Below are 15,881 nucleotides of genomic sequence, written 5' to 3'. Positions count from 1 at the left end.
TCTGGGCCGTCTGCTCCTATTGGAGATTTCCCAGGGGGTCTTCCTTGATCAAACCTGACTTTTCTTAACCCAGAATGAATCCACAGGCTCTGGTTTCCTGTGGAAACAAAAGCAAAACCTCTTCTCTAGAGTAACATATCTTTTTGTTTAAAATTTGAAGTCAAGGCATTTTCAAAATATATATGTTGGATTGATCCCACAACATTTACAATCAAATGTCTTTTAGCTGCTGTTGCTTTTACCTCAGCCATCAAACAATTCAAAGACAACATAATAATATACAGTATCCAGATTCTCTGTGTATTTTCTATCTTAAAGTGGTTTTATTTTAAACTTTATTTCTTTTATTTTTAATTTTTGGTTTTTGGAGACAGGGTTTCTCTGTGCTTCTTTGGTTGTCCTGGAACTCACTCTGTAGACCAGGCTGCCCTTGAACTCACAGAGATCCGCCTGCCTCTGCCTCCCGAGTGCTGGGATTAAAGGTGTGTGCCAACACGCCCAACTACTCTTTTTTTAAAAAAAGACTTTAATCTTTTTCCTTTCTCTCCTAAGCCTACATATATTTTAAAATATGCTGTAAACCGTTTAGAGGTTTTCTTTGTCTGAATCTATCCTTACTGTATATCTCTCATTTCTGACCACATGAGTCATTGCTAAGTGATATGGCTAAGATTAAAGCCATGGCTTTGATGACTGGCTCCACCCCATTAGCTTTGAAAATCTAGCTTCATGGCAGAGGTACTGGCAGGAGCCATGTTTATTGTCACAACTCTATGGAGTTTCCAGGTCCCTATCACCACCAAGAAGCATGCTGTTGGCTTTTCATAAGCACCATTTAAGTATTTTGTAGCAGAGCTGTTTAAAAGGCTGCAAGATTTTTGCAGCTTAAGCTGAGTCAGGAAGCCTCTCTTAAATAAGATGCACTTGCCTCTAGCAAATAGAGCCCATCCAAGAAAATGCTGCTACCAAAAAGCCATGCTTAACTCTGTTATTTTTGTGTCTAAAATTCCTTCTCAAACTCGCTCAGGTTTTATGTGGATATAGATGTCCATGTTGGTACCATTTGTTGACAGAGGTTTCCGTCCCGCCTGGTCCTGCAGCTGTTCAGTCCTAAAAAAATACACGGAGGCCTACATTAATTATAAACTGGTTGGCCTATAGCTCAGGCTTCTTATTAACTAACTCTTACATCTTACCGTAACCTATAATTCTTGTCTTTGTTAGCCACATGAGGCATTCTCATCTTGATTTCTCTGTGTTGGGGTGACAACTGCAGACTGAGCCTTTCCTCTTCCCAGAATTTCCTATTCTGGGTGCCCCGCCTTACTTCCTACCTGGCTACTGGCCAATGAGCATTTTAATAAACAATGTAAATGACAAATCTTTACAGGGTACAAGACCACATCAGCACGATTAAGTAGGGCCCAAACTCAGCAAACCCTTTTGTGCTGAGTCCTTTTAGGCTTCCTCCGCTTGTCTAACTTTGGATGATTCTCTGAAGCTTTCCTTCCTGCTTTATCTATGTACTTTGAAAAAAAAGATACTTTTATTCTTTACAACCAACTTGAATGTCTATTCCCTATTCCCCATGCCCTGCTACCTCCAGACATTAACTTGACTCATCCTTCAGGTCTCAGGAAGCCTTTTCTGCCCACATAAAGAGTTTGATCTCTGATATACACTGCTATAATTTTCACTCTATTTAGTTATAAATCAAAATTTGATCACATTTTGGTGACAGCTGTCCACCATATTCTTAGTGACATTTGCCCACCATCCTCTCCTTAGTGCAAAACTCATTCCTAGTGACATGAGGCTCTTGGGTGGTATTTACCTACTGATGATGAAGCATTACTTAAAAACTACAAATTTTATTCCATAAGTATAGTGTAGCTTCTAAGGTAATAGGCAGAGGAAAGTCCGGTGCTTTTCTGTCTGTTGCTATAGGGACATTAATCTTCTTTCCACCTCCACAAAATTAGAATTAAAAACAACACCGTGGCTGGGGTATAGCTTAGAGGGTTCGCGTAGGATGTGTAAGGGTCTTGAATTGAGCCTCAGAATCAGAGAAATGAAAAATAAATTAAGGGAAAAATTAGGTAAAGAATATATTTTACAGTTCCAGCTGAATAACTGTCACACTGAATAAATAAAAACAGCCTGGCTCTGAGGATTATAAAGAAGGTAAAAATGATCAGAGTTGGTATTCTGAATAACTTATAGCATCATTTCTCTGATTTCCCTGAAAGTCCGTAGGATCTCTGTTTCTTTGTACTCAGTCTCTTATGAATGGACACAAGTTTCACTGTTGTTTTCGCACCATTATATGAGAGACATTAAATTTGAAAATTCAAATAAAGGATATATTAGGAGCAGGAATTTGTGTTTTACGTTTATAAAGACCCTCCCCCCCATCCAAAACCTAAAAATTTTAAAACATAAGACATACGTTCAAGGCCAACCTAGGCTACATGGTAAGGCTACCCCGCCATCAAGAAAATGAAGCCCTAAGCCAATGTAAAGATTTTTTAATGAGACACTCTTTATAAAGTAGGTAAGTACAAAATGGAGGAACACTGAACTATCAGAGGATGATGTTGGACGACTGATTGTTCAGAGAATTTCATGTGTACAGTTTTGGTAGTTTATAAGTAAGAGTAAGTGTTGATGATTAAAACTGAGTAGCTGGTCAATGTAAATTTATTTTTCTTTGTTGTATTCAAATATGTATCAAGAATTTCAAGAGTTCTCTGGGTTTGAAGATGATTTTGTTTTTGTTACATGCTACAATGTGATGAGACTGATTCTAATAATATGGACATGTAGTCTCAAGAAATTTTAAATAACGACTAAACCTGAATTAGTTTAAATTCTACAAACAAACAAACAAAATGTTTTATTGACTCAGGTTATCCGAAGTTGTTAGTGATTTTCCTCCTCAATTTGATACAATTCTGTTTACTGAAAATTAGACTGCTGGTGTGGAGAATCCTTATAATTCCAGTACTCGGGGTCGGGCAGTGAGTTTGAGGCCAGTTTGGGTTAGAGTGGGAATCTGTCTGAGTATGTATGCAGAAAACTGAGAACAAAGTAGTAGATTGTAAAAATTTGACTATTTCTTTGACTCACTTTACTTTCTTAGGTGATTGTGACTATCCAAGTTACTAATATCTCTGATAATTCCTTGACTAGGATATAGAAGCCAAATATATAGTACTCATTTCTTTAGAAAGATGATTAAAGGTTGTGGAGGCCCCATTAACAGTATTCTGACCAAAACCCATTCGGCACCACCAACACTCAAAGGAGGGAGAAGTCATGGTTGGCAATTTAAAATATCATAATGGTGGGAAAATTTCTCTTATTCGTTTCTTGAAAGATGATTATTTTTGAGTATGGGTTTATACTTAATGAATATAGAAGCTTAGATGAATATTGAACTTTGCATAATTTATAGTTTGTCAGCTTGATAAATTCTTAGTTTCAGATACACCACCCCCACCCCCACCTGTGGAAGAACCAGTCTTTGATGAGTCCCCCCCTCCACCACCACCTCCAGAAGATTATGAGGAGGAGGAAGCAGCTGTGGTTGAGTACAGTGATCCTTATGCTGAAGAGGACCCACCATGGGCTCCAAGGTCTTATTTGGAAAAGGGTAAGTGTCAGGAGGAATCTGAAAGGACAAAAAGCAGAAATGAGACTTGCTGGTACAGAAAAGAGTCTTGTTTATTTTTTTATTTTTAAGTAAAACTTTATTTATTTGTATTATTTGTTCCGTTTTTGCTCTTCTGTCAGATTATAAGGATTATAATTTTGAAGGCTATTGGTAAAATTTTATTTCTGTCTGTTACTATTGAACTTGGTTTTTCCAAATGTTTGTATAACACAGAAATCAAAAAACAAGTAGTCTTTTCTTTGGAATCCCCTAGAAAGATGATTATTTTTCCAAGTTATTTCTCTCCCTGTGCTTTCATCCATCTGCAGCAGCATTATTATTTTAATTTTTTCCTCTTTTGGAAGCAGTCTCACCAGGTAGTCCATGTTGCTCTCTCTTGATCCTTCTGTCTCATGCTGGAATTAAAGGTGTGTACCACTGTGTTGGACTTTTAGATAATTAATTTTGAGTTATTTTTATGTGTTTGATTATCTCCATAGGAAACTTTTTTTTAAAGAATGATGTCTCAATCTCTTCTGTAGAACAGTGTTTGTTGTGTGTGCCTGTCTGTGTGTAAAATTGTCTCTGTTAGGTGACCATGACATTCCATCTTGGACCAGGAGCTTCAAAGTTTGGAGAGTAATCAACCAGTTGAGCTGTACATGGTGGCTCAGCTACATGGTGAGGTCCAGGTCAGCTTGGGCTACAGATTAAGACCCTGCCTCAAAAGGAAAAAAGAAAAAAAAACTAACTAGATTAGAATGGAGGGAGAAATTTGTTGATGTAGAAGGAAATTTTCTGTTAAAGAAACCAAAGTAGGCACCCACTGTGTCTCAGAACATGTTACAGAATCCCGTTTTACTGTTCTATTGACGTGATGAATCAGCATGACCAGGCAACTCAAAGAAGTTGGAGCCTTACCTACAGTCTCATGGAAGTTCAGAACTTCCTGGTACATAAAATAAAGTTAAAAAAAAACTTTAATAAAAGCAGGTCAGTAAGTTTAGCCAAATGTAGGGAGTGAGTTTTGGCATAAAGACTCAAGTACCATGAAGCAGAAATCATTTGGAAGTTATCTACCACAATAACTATAAATTCAGGGCATCAAGAAGTAGACTCCAGGTAGAAGAAACAAAGAAAATCTTGCTAAGGCCCATTATAAATAACTAAAAACTACTAATAAATAGAATGATATTAAAGATGTTTAGAGGAGAAATAACTCTTTACATAAGAAAGCAGTAACTGCATAATTTTCCTGCAGGTCGGAGGCAGAGCATCTTTAAAGCAATGAAGGAAAATGTCAGTCTACAGTTCTTTAGCACAAACACCGTACTTCTTATTGTTACTATTATTAACTTTTATTTACTTTGAGACATGATCTCTCTATGTAGTACTGACTGTCCTGGAACTCAGAGAGATCTACCTGCCTCAGCCTTCCAAGTGTTGGAATTGATGTTGTGCACCGCTACCGCACAGCTAAGTATCCATTTTTAAAGACCTTTACAGACCAAAAGAAAGTGACTAGCAGAGACATGCTAAGAGATTTTTAAAAGAGATTTTGATACAGAAGGTATATCAGATGAAATGTCAGGTCTGCAAAAGCAGAATGAAGAGTAAATGGTAGGTATATGGGTATACACATATTCTTCATATTTTAAACTTTTTCTAAAGATAACTGAAATAGTTTCTTAGAACAGATATGAAAGTGACTTCACTGAGACAAATAATGGAAGGGAAATCTCCATAAAGTTTATAGACTGCCTGTGACCTAGTATATCTTAAATACACAGTGCATAAACATGTCTGACTGTGTAAATAATGTAAGCTTTGGAATAAGCAGTAAAAAGACAGAAAACAAAGTTTAGATTATATGCAAATAGAAGAGTTGAATAAAATAAAACTACTTAATCCAAAAGAGTCAAGAAGAGAAACAGGTGATGAGACAGAATTAACGAAAGAGATCTTGTGAGTCCATACTGACGCACTCTGGAGCTGAGAGGACAGTCTTTGGTATCAGGCTCACCTTCAACTCGTTTGAGACAAATTCTCTTGACCTTTGTCATTATGTAGGCCAGACTAGTAGCCCTGCCTCCGCCTTCCATGTTGCTGTGGGAGCCCTGGGATTGTAGATGCGCTGTTGTCCTGCTTTGTGCATGAACTTGAGTGCTGATGACTTTACTCACTGAGTCAGTTCTGCAGTCCAGACAGGTTGGGTTTGAATATACAGCTGGTAGTTGGAAATACAGCCTATACATATGTGTATTGAACAGCAAAGTAGTTAAAGGACCTCAGATAAAAGTTTAGAGTTGGTCTCATATATTAAGACCAAATGTGTATATCATTTATAAGAAACCCACTTTAAAAAGATACTATTGGAAAAAAATTAAAAGAATGTTTATCAAAAGAAGGCTAGGTTAGCTGAATTAAGGTCAAAGATTTCAGAGCATGAAATATTATATACAATAAGAGAGACAATTCTTAAGGATAATTGAGTTATTTCAGTAAAGGAGACATAGCAATCTTATCTGTATAAAAAAATTAAAAAACAGTGAAAGAAAAAGTACAAATCATAATTTTAGTTAGACTTCAGTATTCCTGCTTATATCTTTTTACAAAAGAAATGGTAAATCAATAATGATATAGAAAGACATGAACAATATAAGTTTGCCTTTGAGAAGTATGAGGTATTTCATCAAGCAATTACGTAATGTAAATTCCTTTAAAATACTAAATTCATTTTTGTTTATATAGATTGTATTTTAGGCTATAAAAGGGCTCTATAAATAAAGCTTGAGATGATAGAAAGTACACTTTCGACCATAATAGGATTTCTCCTATTTATTCTCTCTATCTACCAGCCCAACCAGTCCTTTCTCCTGCTTTGCTTTTGGCCGTTCAACTCCTTATTAGACCTATCAGGTGTTTTAGACAGGCAAAGTAACACAGATTTATAGAGTTAAACAAATGAAACATAAAAGAATGTAACACATCTTTGCATCATTAAAAAATATCCCATAGCATAAACAAATGTGACATATCTTAATATTCTACAGCACATACCTGGTGCTGGAGTTAGGCTGGTGTGAGCCACCATTTTGGTGCTAGGAGCTGAACCTGAGTTTCTAAAAGAGCAGCCAGTATTCTTAACCACTAAGCCACAGTTCCAACCTGAGACGTTTATGAAGAAAACTTTACAGAAAATAGAAATGGAGGCAGTGCATCTGATGAGCTATGGAAAAGGGATGAACTGATAAAAGCCAGAAATAAAATCCTTGAAAGTATCTTGTAAAAATAGAAGCTGGGCGTGGTGTCACAAACCTTTAATCCTAACAGTAGGGAGGAAGTGACAGGAGGATCTTTGAGTTCGAGGATAGCCAGAGTTACATAGTGAGAACCTGTCTCAAACAAACAAATAGAAAAATATTTAGAGTTTTCATTGAATGAGATCTAGCAGTGTAGGAAATGGATAATAATAGATTGTGACTAAGTAAAATTTAGAGTTGGGATGCTTGATTTAACAGTTGAAAAACTAACCTTTGTAATTAATTTTCTTCACAAATTAAAAGTAAAAATTAAAGGTAAGAAATATTTTGTACAAAAATACCATTTGATGATTCATAATGAAAATTCAAATGTAAGAATGAAAGAGCTGCTTCAGTCCAATAAAAGGCATCAATTTAAAACCATCGACTAAACGAACATTGTGTCCATGTGAGAAGAATAAGTATATCTCCCAAGATTTCAAACCCCAGCCACTGAGCAAAGAAGGAAGTCATCAAGGTGTAGATATTGGGGAAAAGAGCAAAAATGTTTGAATTTTTCTCTTGAGAACTTAAATATGTGAAAAGAGTTGATAGAATTAAAAAGCAAAATTATTACTAGTCATTATGGGAAATTAAGTGGTTTGATATACTAGCAATAATTGAAGACTAAATTTACAAAACCTTTGTAATCTCAAAATTATGAAATACTTAAAAGGTCAGTAACGTAAATTGGGCATGCTAGGGCAGGAAAGCCTATAAGCCTGCTTATATGGGAGGTGGAGTGAAAACTTATACCTTAAATTGTAAGGAGTGCCCCCAGCTTATTTAAACATGTTTGTAGGAAAGGTGTTACAGCTCTGAGAAGCTAATTTAGTTATTCCTTTAGAATCACAGTGAAGTTTACTTTAAACACAATTAAGTCTTCCCTGGGCATGTAAAAATCTGAAGAGGCTTTCAAAAGAATGTTTTATGTTCAGCTAATTCTTTGAAGTCTAAAAGAATATGCTCGATATTTCTAAGGTTAGGTTCTGTTAATATTCAATCTTTCAAAGCAGTAATTAAGGTGTTGTGGCATAGATCTGTAATCCCAGCTTTCAGGTGGCAGAAACAAAAGGATTGCACCTCAGGGGCTAACTGAAGTATATTTTTTAAAAAATAAAATTTCAGGTACCCCAAAACCAAAACATTAAGGCCAACTAAATACTTCTTTACTCTTGTTGCAAACAAAAAGAACTATTCAGGTTTATGGTTGGGTCTTTTATTTGTGAATAAATGTTGAGGCCATTGCTTAATGACTTGTTTTCCTATCTCAAGCCTTAATGCCTGGCTCTGAAGCCAGTGCCTGCTGGAGACCTTGGAAGCCTACGTCTTCCTCCTTCAGCAACAGTCTCTGATCTCACCTTGAGCTTCTTATTCCAGTTCATTGGGAGGTTGAAAGGAAGATAAGAGTTGATCTTAAGGGTTCAGGACTAGCCTTGGCAACACAGCAAGATTCTGTAAAACAAAAACAGACATCCCCCCTCCCCCCAAACAAAAACAAATAAAGACCCACCAGAATTTTCTCTTCACAAAACACCAGGACAGTCTGCTGCAGTTCCCTGTGTGGTCCTGAGGCTGTGGCCTCCACAACCACGGCATAAGTTTCGTTTCAGTTCCTTGTGTATCAGTGTAGTTGTCAAGACGGGGTTGTGTATTCTGACTTAACTTGGGTAGAGGCAAATTTTTGTTTTTTTTTTGTTTGAGACAGGATCTCACTGTGTAGACCAGATTGACCTTGAACTCCAAGATCTACCTGCTTCTGCCTCCCAAGTACTGGATTAAATACCTTAATACCCAGACTGACACGTATTTTTATGTGTTCTTTTTGTGCCCGTCACAGCACAAAACTTATTAATAAACTAATAATGATTTATTTGTGTGTGTGTGAATCACCACATTTAATGTGACAGTACTTTCAGGTAACAAATGTGAGAACTATTGTAATTTCCACAAAGTAAAAAAAAAAAAAAAAAAAAAAAAAAAGCTTAGGGGCCGGGCGGTGGTGGCACAGGCCTTTAATCCCAGCACTCGGGAGGCAGAGGCAGGCGGATCTCTGTGAGTTCGAGGCCAGCCTGGTCTACAAGAGCTAGTTTGAGAACAGGAACCAAAAAAAGCTACAGAGAAACCCTGTCTCGAAAATCACAAAAAAAAAGCTTAGTAAAAATTAAGTAGGCTTGTGAGCTAGGAAGTGAGAGTTGTGATTTGAACTGTGTCGCTTACCCCTCTCCCACTGTCCTAAGCTTTGTGATTTGCCAGCTTCTGCGCTCTATTTACTAGCATTCCGTGTGGTAAATGTAGGACTGAGAAATGCCGACAAAGTGCATTGTTTCTCAGATATTTCAGCGCTTTCAGAGTTACCTGTTACAAACCAAATAATACTGTTTTTAAAAGCATTTTTTTTTAGGATGTGTTAGCTGATATCTCCATTTTAAGGCCTGCAGAAAGATAGACGAGAACAATTTGACTTTCAGAAAGATTGGCTTAGTAAAGGTCAGTTGTTTTTGAATGTCTTTTTCCCTGCCATCCAGATTGTTTTGTATTTTTTAAGTGGAAGGGTACAAGGGAACTAAGAGCCATTACTTGATTGATGGTTGACCATAATATCAGGAAGTAACGTGCATAGGAGTTGAAAGTCAAGAAGAGTCTAAAAGTCAGTGCTCATACTGCTTTCAGGTACTGTTGAAAGGCTAGTAAGGACGATAGTGATGAGGAAGTGTTGTGGGAATTTGATCCATAGCCAGTTGTATTGGGGTGGCGTGGTCCAATGGGTATGGTCTCCTCTGGGGATACATGACCGGGATAAGAACCATGGGACAGGAATTCCCACAACAGGAAGTGCTTCGGTTTCAGAGACTCATGAAGTAGAATTTTATAGGGAAAGTATTAGGGGAAGGCAAAACAAACTCCTGGTTTCCTAGCTTGTGTAGAAATTCAGCGAAACTCAAGAGAAATAGAAGACATTGTTGGTAGAAACTGGAGGGAGGTGTCAAGACGGGGAGCCTAGGTAATCATTGCCAAGCAGTACAGGATGAGAGGACTGGGGATCTCAAAAGGACCAGGAGGTTTATTAGTTACTTTTGTATGAAGTTTCATTAGCCTTGTGAGGGCAGAGGAAACATAGCTTCATTAACAGAGGGGTATTGTTCTCATAGTAGCACCATCCACAATAAATTCTGAAATTTCTTTTAACTGAGATTGCATTGTTAAGAAGTTAAATTTATTAGTGATAATGACAAAGTCAACTTTGGTTACCCCAGGGCAGATTGTACATCAGTTCCAAAATATCTTGGACAGGGTTTTACTGCCTTATGACAAACCTTCACTCTCCATGTAAGTAAAATCACCTCAGTCCACAACAAAATAATACAAAAATATATGGAGATGGGTAACTTGGTTACCTTCTGATTTTTTTCAGTGGCTTCCCAATTGCTGACATTTTACAGTGTCTTTGTTGCCTTTATCAATACTTCTCCAGACCATTCTCACTTACCTTCAAATGTATATTTGTTATACTTATTACTGGCTGAATATAAATCTGTTTTAGATGTCTAGTCCTTGTGTTGTATTGGGAACAGATGTGTGAGCATCTCCAGTTTTCAGTATGTGATGTTTGTTATCTTTATGAGAGAAGATAGTTAAACCATCTCTTTGTCCCACCTTCTTCCCTCCTGAATTCTCCTTACACCTCCAGTTTTCTTTCCCTCTTCTGGTCTTTAAACACTGTTCATATTAAATTTAAAATGAAATGTTTCGTTTTGCTTAGCTAAAGTATTTCTTATAGTACACTCCCATGCGGTGCTGTCCTTGGAATTTACAGTGTTTTCATGTTAGTACTACAGCCATTGAGAGAAAGTAACAAGCACCATTAGTTTTTTGCTTACAACTACACAGAAATAGCCAGATGTCTAACATACATGTTTTATATATGTCTATGTTTCCCTGGAATGAAAATTGGTAATTTTAAACAGCATTGTTTGGGAGAATTAAAAATTTTAGTTGATTACTAATTTTGACCCTTAAAAAATAGGGTCTCCTGTGCTACTATAACTAGAGTCCATGCTGTTCCTTTAGACTGTCTCATTTCTCAGTTGCCTGTTAATATATCTCAAAACAGTAGTGTAATATCTAAATATAAACATTTGTTTTTACACAATGTGGTGCCTTTAGTATAAGTTTATTTATTTATTTATTTGGATTTTTGAGACAGGGTTTCTCCGTAGCTTTTGGTTCCTGTCCTGGAACTAGCTCTTGTAGACCAGGCTGGACTCGAACTCCCAGAGATCCGCCTGCCTCTGCCTCCTGAGTGCTGGGATTAAAGGCGTGCGCCACCACCGCCCGGCTTTTAGTATAAGTTTAAATGAATAGCTATCTTTCATGATCCTTAGATTTCTTCTCTGTAGTTGATTTTTTTATTGAAGGGTAAGTTTAACTAAACATTTTTTTTGGTTTGTTTGCCATTTATACTAGATTTAGCTGATTAAAATTTATATTCATGTTTTTAGTAATGTTTAGAAAGTCGCTATGTATGAGTGCTGATGTGGCTTTGTCTTTACAGGACTGGTGTTCTCATTCACACCCTATTGTGTTTCCCCCTAGTTGTGGCAATTTATGATTATACAAAAGACAAGGAAGATGAGCTGTCCTTTCAGGAAGGAGCCATTATTTATGTCATCAAGAAGAACGACGATGGTTGGTATGAGGGCGTTATGAATGGAGTGACTGGGCTCTTCCCCGGGAATTACGTTGAGTCCATCATGCATTATTCAGAGTGAAGCTCAGCACAGCTGTGCGTCCCTCTCAGAGAGTCAGTCAGGTCTTCTCAGATTAGCTAGAGTCCCTGGGAATTGCCTCCCAGTGAAACAAATGAAGCATACAAATGATGAAGTTATTTCTTTTTTCTATGTTTTGGTTCATCCCCTAATATTAAAAACAAACAAAAAAAATCAAATTTGAGTCTGAACAAATGGATCTTCTTGCTGTTATTTGCCCGACACTGTCTGGATTGAAAATGTGACCATTTCTCATTCTATGGAAGGCATAACAACATGAACATAGAGCTAAAACAAATCAGACCAAGACTGGCTTGAGAAAAGTCTGGGCTCTTTCTCAGGAATACTGTACACCCTTGGATTTCTCTTCCTGCAGAATCTGTGACATTGGATATTCATTGCCTCTGCCTTGGGGTTAGTCTCATGGCCCAGTGGGCACCCTTGCCCCTTTCTTTCATGCAAAGAGGAAGGAATTAGTGTTTAAATACCATATTTAACTACTTTTTGATTGTTTCAAAGGCTGTTTTTAACACTGTAAATCCTGTGTTCTCTTAGCACTGGAGTGTGCTAGGTGAGTTAATACTGAACTCCCTTGCATCCTGTCCTGTTTGTAGATTATAAGGATGACAAAATGTGAGTCTCCAAACATTCCCACACTCCCAAACAGTCACCACAGTTTGATTTTAATGTACTGTTGCATGAGGCTGCATTGCTGATAACAGCCGGCGAACCTGATATGAAATGTGAGGCAGATGTGTGAAACTGGACACAAAGCTACCTAAGGCTTTGAAGGGAAGAGCTCCAGCCTTTGACCTTAAGTGCTCCTTCAGGAAGGACTTAGGTCAGGAAGTCAGACCAGTTATTCCTGCCCTTTTGGTATTTAAAAACATTGTTTTTCTCCTTTTTAGAAGAGACTTGGTGTCCGGTCTCTTGACAGTCACTGAGTTGGGAATGACAGGTGCTACTGTGCCCTTGGATTGCTGTCGGTGGCGGTGTTAGCTGATGTGGAGTCATTTTTATTCTCTCAGCTCTAGAACAGATTGGACTATAAAGTAGACAATCCTAGGAAGATCTGCACCTCGTGACTCAGACTCGAGTGCAGTATAAAAGACTAATAGGACAAAATCCTTAACCCCGTCACACCGATGAGAGTCACTGTGATTTTCAGATAATGGGCAACTCCCTCATCTACGATTAATTTATATTTAGTGGTGTTTGCACATCTGGTGGTTTTAACAATCACATCTGTAATTAGGGGTGTTGCTGCCCAGTAGGTGAGTGCCATGGTGACGGGCCGGTTGTAGTTAGAACCAAAGCTTCCCTGTGATTCTTACCAGTCCCATGAAAAGGCCAGAAAGAATCTGACCAGGTAATTTCACCTGAAGGCTTAAAAGAGGAAATAATCGCTATGTTTAATTAAGATGCAGGCCTTGAATGTGCTGGATAGTGATGCTAGGATAATTTGGTTGAAAAATGAAAAAGTGTTGTAGAAGGGAAGAAAAGCAGGTTGTAGAGGCATAAGCTAACTCCACTAAGATCTGTTATCTGAGCTTTGCTGTGTAACTGAGACTCAACCAGTTTCTTGTCCGAGACTTGTTTTTTTGCTTTAAAATTGCAGGATTTTGTTTGTTTTCAGATGTGCTGTTCCTCCTGCTTTAGCCTCCCAAAACTAGGATTATAAGCAGGAGCATCATTAGAATGTTAGGCATCAGCCTTTTTCTCTTTTCTTTTTTTTAAACATTATACTTCAGCCATTATACTTTTAGATGTTTCTGAACACTTTGGATTCATCTTTAACATGCTTCTAGTATACTTTCCACTTGATACTTTCGTTAGGTCATATTGACTATCTTCAGGATAATGTCCCTGGATGTCCTTGGAACCTTTAGCTCCATTATGGGCGCAGCAAGACTATATATGAACATGTTTAACTTTGCTTGTATTGGTACGTGGAAACTTTTGAAAATAGTTGCACTGATTATTTAAGTAGCCATTTGCTGATCAAGCTTAGTGGATTAGTAAGATGATGTTTGGAAACCCAGGAAAGAGCTGGTGGTGGGCAAGGAATATACCTTACCTATTGAGTTAAGGTTGCAGAGAACACTTTGTGCTGGATACTTGCACTAGGGGAATCCACAGGTCAGCTGATTCCTTCCAGTTGTATTACTGAGTACTGATGCGATTTTACAAAAACAAACAAACAAAAAATGCGATCTGTTGAATTTTTTTTTCATCTTTTGAACTTTTACAATTTTGAATTCTATAAATTGTCTTGGAAGGATACTCTGTAACAATGAACCAGGCCTACTGTAATTGGAGACTTTTAATGTATGTAATATTTTGTAGATTGCATGCTATTAATGCTGTGAGGTTATCTCCTATTTTATTGTAAATTTTCCCATTTATTTGCCCATAAACTAAAATGCAGTTGATATTAGAAATTTTAAATGAATGTTGAAACTTTGCAGACCAGTAAGCAACTGCTTTTCCAGGTCACAGGTGCTTTTAAGGCATTGGTCTTCCTTGAGATTTCTGATTACCCTTAAAAAAAAAAAAGAAAAAACAAGACTGGATATTTGTCTCTTTTTTGCTATTAATATTTGAAGGTCAGTGGATCTGAGTGAAAATACATTCTTGTGCTTGACCTTATAGCCAAGGCAAATTAGAAACAAAAATAGTGCCAATGTTTTGAAATCTAGATCCAATTTCAGCCTGCTGTGTTTGGAATAAATATGAATTTTTAAAGATGTCTCCTACAGTATTTTCCTTTTGGTTACTTCCTTCTCTCTTCCTAAGAGGCATCTGCTGTTCCCATGTTGGGATTGGTACAGGACTGCTGATTTTGCTGTTCCTAAAAGCCGCTGGGTGACATTTTCCTTACCCTTACTACTGCTGTGTATTGCCTAGCTAGAGACTGGTTTGTGCATCTCTACAGTTGATATCTGCAATGTAGTTGGACTCATTAACAGTTTTATGATGATTCTTATGCATGGGGCATCAAAACGATAGCTTGCTTTTATTTTTCACTTTTCATTTTCTTTAAAGATCACCTTGCTGCAGCATAACTCTTGTTTTACCTTATTACCCTCTTTCCTTATGGAGAGAACATGGTGTGTCCTGAAGGCCACCTTTACTTCTAGAAAGGGCTTTGGTGAAGAAATGATTGCTAAATCTTTGAAATGAGTGGGAGTTGTTTACTTCTGAATAGCTTTGACCAGGAACTCATGAGTGTGGAGGTGACATTTCTCTAACACTCATAAGCCTTAAAATGCTTGTTCCAGTCACTTTAACAATGGGGTTAAATGCTTTGTTTCAGATAAACAGCTATTAGTTCTTAGAACTCAGTCTTCTCCCCAGTGTACCAACTGTTGTAATTAAATATGCTTTATTTTTTCTTTAGAAAGTAACATTTCCTGTTTTTTTGGATGACACTTGAAAAGATATGCCATGTTTTGATAAATAACCACCCAAGTATTCACATTGCTTCAAGCTTAAGTGCAACCTGAGTAGAAATAATCATTTACCCTTCTAAAACTTCACTCGTAGAAACATTTCCATACAGCTGTGTGTAGTAAGAATGCATTATATTTAGTTCTACACTGGCAGGAGCAGAGTGGAGAGAGCCTTACAAAGTCACTGAGTGGAGGCATTGAGCTTGCTATCTAATTTACTTTATGCTCTCTCTCTTTTTTTTTTTTGAGAATCTCTATTTTAAAAAAATCAAATGAAATGACAGGGCATAGCTGTGTAAATGATCCTCGCAAATAAACATGTTACATTTTTTGTAAGACAAAAAGCTTATTTTCACATTAAACTGAAGCCTCTTTTGCAAGTCCAGAATTCTATGGAAAAGCAGTTTTTAATCATATTTTGTGTCCATGTACTTTTTTTCTTAACGAAATGGTTTACAAAAAGAATGTAAACAATTTATGATCTGGCCAGTTAACACTTTATAGCTCCCAGAGAGTTGGTGGTACTGAGTAAAAACCATTCAGGCAACTTGAGTGGGCAAGTGTTGCCAGTAACATTCCTTATGTGCGCTATTGAGCACCTCCAGAAGAATGAGGGACATTCACTTTTTAAATTGTATTTGGAATAATTACTGCTGTGTACTAAGAACTTGACCCAAATAAAAATCACATGAAGTATATCCCA

The 15,881-nt window shown here is 37.2% G+C and overlaps 1 protein-coding gene across 29 annotated transcripts in view; it reads left to right on the top strand.

The window, feature by feature from the left end:
• The window catches only part of Abi2 (abl interactor 2), a 98,307-nt gene extending 82,431 nt beyond the window's left edge, over window positions 1-15,876 (top strand). For all 29 annotated transcript variants that reach the window (XM_057761577.1, XM_057761575.1, XM_057761589.1 and 26 more), the window contains 2 exons: window positions 3,482-3,655; window positions 11,554-15,876. In XM_057761577.1, coding sequence (XP_057617560.1) covers window positions 3,482-3,655; window positions 11,554-11,729 — 350 coding nt within the window. In that variant the 3' untranslated portion in view covers window positions 11,730-15,876. The remainder of the gene's footprint in view (window positions 1-3,481; window positions 3,656-11,553) is intronic.
• The last annotated feature ends 5 nt before the right edge of the window (window positions 15,877-15,881 follow it).

This window comes from Chionomys nivalis, chromosome 2 (assembly GCF_950005125.1).
Source record: "Chionomys nivalis chromosome 2, mChiNiv1.1, whole genome shotgun sequence".
NCBI classification, from domain to species: Eukaryota; Metazoa; Chordata; class Mammalia; order Rodentia; family Cricetidae; genus Chionomys; species Chionomys nivalis.
This window is presented reverse-complemented; position numbering and strand designations above follow the sequence as displayed.